The following is a 5,225-nucleotide window of genomic DNA, read 5'->3' on the forward strand; positions in this document are numbered from 1 at the left end:
TTTTAAAAAGTGTTACATATAGCAATAAAATTTTTACTGTGATGATACTGTGATGAAACTCTGTTTTCCAGAGCTTTGATAAATTGAAGTAAATGTGAAAACAGGAGCTTCTGCTAATGTAAACACCTCAGTACATCTTAATTCCTAGCTTGGGCACTCTGGTTTGAGAAAATTGATTACCTAAGCTTAAAGTCTGAGCTGAAATTATTTACTTGTAGGAAATTAATGGCATAGTAAGATTACCTTGTGATGCAGCAAGCATTCTTACATCTTTTTTTCTTATGTACATGGACTTGGGGTCTTACCTCTCCAGGCTGGGATTGGGAGGTGAGAGGGGCAGGCAATGCTTCCTTCAAGGGCAACAAACCAGGGACAAAATGCTCTCATTAACGTTGCGTTTGTTTCCCTAGAGTGCCAGGGATGTGCACAGCTAATAACTCCTGCGTGCCAACCTGAGGAGGAGCAACAGAGCAGTCTGCTACCTTTTTAAATTTCTTAAAACTGATCGCCTTTCAGTATTTTCATAACTCTGATTTTCTACTTATCTGCAGCTGAAGTTCAAAGTGAAATTGAACGGATTTTTGAATTAGCAAGGACACTACAGTTGGTAGTGCTTGATGCTGATACCATTAACCACCCAGCTCAACTAAGCAAAACCTCTCTGGCTCCAATTATAGTATATGTAAAGATTTCTTCTCCTAAGGTAAATATTTTACTAATAGTCATGCTGTTGCAGTCTTTTTTATTCTTTTTCTTTTTTTTTTTGGTCTTAAGTGCAGACAACCACATACCCTCATTGAAGTTGAAAGCTACATATTAATGCTTCCATTTGGATGGTGAAATATTATTAATCAAAAAAGTATCTTAACTCTGGTGTTACCAAAACCCATTTTGAAAAAGATGCAGTAGCTCCAGTGGGTTTTTTTGAAGTAATGCTAACAGTTTGTTAAATCAAAATAATACAGAAATGAAAGAAAGATTTTCCCATAATGAATATGGGGTGAACTGATTGGTAAACTTTGACATCTGGTAATGTACTCTGCTGTTCTGTGAAAAAAACCTGCACAGACCTTGTGAAGAGGCAATTGAAAGAGAAGAATGACTTATGGAAAGAGAACGCAGGAGAGCAATTACGGAATTCTAAATTAGAAACAAACAAAACCAGAAGCAGCAGAGGAAAATAGGAGGGGAACTTTTTAGTGCTTGTAACAGGAAAGGAGATGTTGAAATGTAAATGAAAATTAGCTTGTTCTTGATGTAAACTGCATGGGAAAAATTCCTGAAGCCAGCAAATTAAGAATTTGATCTGCTCAAGTGGACAGTCAAAAATGTAAACATTTTCAGTGGTTATATATGTACATTAAGTCCGAACCTGCTCACTTGTATAATGTTGTGCTTTTCACAGGTTTTACAGAGGTTAATAAAATCTCGAGGGAAATCTCAGGCTAAACACCTCAATGTTCAGATGGTGGCAGCTGATAAACTGGCACAGTGTCCTCCTGTGAGTTACTCTTAATTTATGTCTCCTTTGAAAGGTGACTTTCTTTACAAGCACAAAGTTAATGACTGGGAAGTAAATTTCTGGGAATGTTTGCCCTCTTCTGGCCATATTTCACTATTGCTTTTTTGCAGAATGCCTCCTGAGGTCCCTGGGGTCTGCACAAGGGTGCAGGGTGAAACAGCAGTTAATAGCATGAGTGCTGAATACATTCACTGCTTGAACAAACTGAGCGGTTTTTATACTTGATAATTCTTCTGGGGTTATTGGTCTAAAATGGAACCCTCTTAGTGTGCTTTATCTCTGGCAGTTCAGGGTAAAGGCAGTGCTTTGGGTAGCTCCCCTGGGTCATATGTCACCACAGCCGATCACTGCTGGGGTTTTGTCCACAGTTCTGGCAAAGAGCTGTGGAGGCACTGCACAGCAGAGAGCTCTGCAGTTTTTCTGTGGATGTGCACTGGAGCAAATTCTCTCAGTTTCCACCTATAAAGTGGAGATGATGAGACCCCAGCTGTGTTTTAAATATGGCAAGTATTATTACTACCTGCATACTCAATTGTCAAAGAGTATGGGTAAGAGACAGAAGATGAAGATTCAGTTCAGTTGCAGGCATGGGAATTTGCCGTAGTTATGGAGCTCAGCAAGGGCAATATTTTCATCGTTTAACTTCAAGCATCTCAGTTAAGAGACTAGTCTTCTGAGGTCCAAGAAATTGATGAAGAATGCTAGAGACCTGCGAGGGTCTCAAAGCTGCCTTCAGGAGGACTTATGTCTCCCTGACCAGGAAGGGACTGGAGGAAACTCACCCCCTAACTTTAGATGCCTAAAATTAGACCACGTGTCTAATCTCTTACCTAATATTTGTATGTTAGTATTATTTGTATTACATGTGTTTCTTACTGTTGTTAGTTATTGCTCTTAGTTTATCTTAGTTTTCTCTTGGTTATTCTAGATACAGGAAGTGAATCCCTTTTCTTGCCATTCCATTTTGTTCCAATAGCTAAAAACATCAATATTTAACCTTTCTTTCTGGATATTTGAGTTCTGAGATTTGTTCAAGCTGCACTACTAAATGGAAGTCATGAGGAGTTGTTTTAACAAGAGTAACTTTTACTGTCATTTATATCAATTATATTTTAAAAAAAAGTGAAATATCTTAACACAAATATTAGAAATGTGTTCTGTTTTTGATGAATGGGAAGTGACATCAGTGTCTCTAGCTGATCTCCCATAGCTGGTGGTTATTCTCACTAAAACCTTTCCTTTATCAGGAAATGTTCGATGTAATTCTTGATGAGAACCAGCTTGAAGATGCTTGTGAGCACCTTGCCGACTATCTGGAAGCCTACTGGAAGGCCACACATCCACCTAGCAGCAATCCTCCTAATCAGCTTCTCACTCGCACACTTGCAACAGCCACCCTTCCTATTAGCCCAGGTCCAAATATTAACTTACAGGTACAGTTTTTCTGCCATCTTTTCTCTTTTTTTATTATCAACTTCTTCCTCTTTCACAGCACAGTGGTAGTTGATACTAGAATATGCTGAATATGCCTTACTGTTGATGATAGAGTAAGAGCTTTTCCAGTAGACCTTCACCCGTTTTTTGTCATAAAAGGCAAATACAGGCACATTGTTATTGCTGTTGTAGCATGTGTTTGCTTATCGACTACAGGACTGGTTTTGATTCCAAGGACTAAGCCAGCCTGACTGAAAACATATGGTGATGTGAAGTGGAATACATAAGGCTTTATTGAGCCTTATTTCATTACTGACACCACTGTGCCAGTAATATGTGTACCAGCCACAAGCATTTATATAGCTGGCCTTATACAATCCAATCAGAGGAATAAAACTGGGCTAATACTATGCACATTACAGCCTCTGGTAACTCTCTGACTGATGGGCACACTATTGCTAATAGGCGAATCCCAGCCCCAGAGGACCTACATGACAGATTGGGTTATGTACAGAGCAGATCCACATATGTTGGAAGGAATCTGTTCCTATCTTCCCACAGGCTATAGTGTTGTAGAGGTTGAGAATGACTGACTGTATTAGTGAAGCCTCGATGTCAAATTGGCCCTTTCAGTGTTTTCTTTGTTCTTTTATTCATTGGCCATTGCTGTGAAAAGTGCATACTTCCTTCAAGCCAAACTCTCCAATAAAACCCAAGTCCCGTATGTTGAGAGGCCATAAGTTCTTAACAGTGAGGGTCTTCTCTAGCGTGCTGGGAAAAACAGGCTTTATTCCCACCTCCATACTGACCTGCCTGTTGACTTTGGTCTCTCTCTTTCAACTTTCAGTTTGTGTAAATCTTAAGGTTTTCAGCATAAGGAGATTCTCTGCTTTGTGTTTGCGTTGCATGGCATGAAATGAGGTCTTTAAAGATGCCACTTCATTATAAATGTGTGAGACAAGACATTCCTGAGGGCAAGAAGATCACAGTGGGAGTTAAAATACATCTGTCACAGTTCAAATAATGGCTTCCTACACCGGAATTTCTACCTATATTCTATATATGCCCATAAATTACGTACATATGTCAGTTAGAATTCATAACGTTGGCTAAGGAAAATGCCTGTGTTTAGAAAACCAAAGAAAAAAAAATCTGCACCCAAATTAAAATGCCGGAAAAATGCCTCTTGTTTCTATGGCCTTGCAAAACAACCTTTTGTGTCAAAGATTTCATTTCCCATTACATCACAGACTTGATAGGTTTGCTCTTTAACAAGAAAAATTGCTTCAGCCACCTTGCAGGGTACCTCCTCTTGCTTTCAGAAGCAGTTGCAGGAAAAGAGACTGTAAGCTATAGCTCATTTCTGCCTTTTTTTCTGTTCTCAGAGCTGAAACACCCTGAAAAAATTGTGAGCTGGAAGAATTTCTGAGTATGAAATTCAGTAGTGTTGTGCGCAGACTTGCTAGATACTTTCTTTGCTTTGTAGATGTGTTTATTATATTGTGAAGGTTTTTTTATGCCTTTTGGGTGTGGATTTATAGTTCACGTACTCAACTGATTAACCACATTCTCTGGAGGAGCTATACAGATAATAACCCTTTCCTGGATGTTGTGCTGTCTCCTTACAAATTAACCGGTTTTTATTTTAAGCACTAAAAATGAGAATGTATTTGCAGTTTCACAGTTTGTTTGTACATCTACTAATACAAACGTGCGAAGCAACAGGGGTCCCTTACTTTTAACATTCCTTTTAACATTTCACTTTCCTATGGTACATTTTCAGCTGACATCTCAAACCTGAGCCTATCACAGTCCTGGAGTAGAGTGGGTTTATTTTCTAATCATGGTGGCTGAACCCATTCTCTCAATAGTGTCAAGACCCTCTGTTTGGAGAATTTAAAGTCCACGTCTGTGCTGTTTTTGTGGACTGCTCTGCAGAGAAAAACCGCGCCACCAGCCATTGGTCTGGAGGGACCACATCCGCACTGCAAAGCATTTGAGTCATTCTCCTCTTTGCCATGAGGCGTAATTGGGGTTTGCAATTTTTCAGTCCCGGGTGTACAGTCTAATGAGAGATTTGTGCTGCCAGCTGCCAGAGTGGTACTTTTATAGCATGACCGTGTGCATTGCATGGCATGAGGTGCTTGAAAGTGTGAGCCCTCCTGGGACTGAAATGAAGTCAGTGAAGACCATACACCTCCTGTTTAACTGACGGAGAGCTTTGAAGCAAACTGTCCTGACAACTGTTCTCAGATTTCTTCTTGTAGGG

The 5,225-nt window shown here is 39.7% G+C and overlaps 1 protein-coding gene across 1 annotated transcript in view; it reads left to right on the forward strand.

Annotated features, from left to right (window-relative positions):
* Positions 1-551: 551 nt before the first annotated feature.
* Positions 552-5,225, forward strand: part of CACNB2 (calcium channel, voltage-dependent, beta 2 subunit) — a gene marked incomplete at its 5' end in the record, with an annotated part of 8,172 nt that continues 3,498 nt past the window's right edge. Inside the window, 3 exons of the mRNA XM_010138875.1 lie at positions 552-703; positions 1,406-1,501; positions 2,770-2,955. Of these exons, the coding sequence (XP_010137177.1) occupies positions 552-703; positions 1,406-1,501; positions 2,770-2,955 (434 nt within the window). The remainder of the gene's footprint in view (positions 704-1,405; positions 1,502-2,769; positions 2,956-5,225) is intronic.

The sequence above is a fragment of the Buceros rhinoceros genome, unplaced genomic scaffold, assembly GCF_000710305.1.
Source record: "Buceros rhinoceros silvestris isolate BGI_N320 unplaced genomic scaffold, ASM71030v1 scaffold11206, whole genome shotgun sequence".
In the NCBI taxonomy this organism is placed as follows: Eukaryota; Metazoa; Chordata; class Aves; order Bucerotiformes; family Bucerotidae; genus Buceros; species Buceros rhinoceros.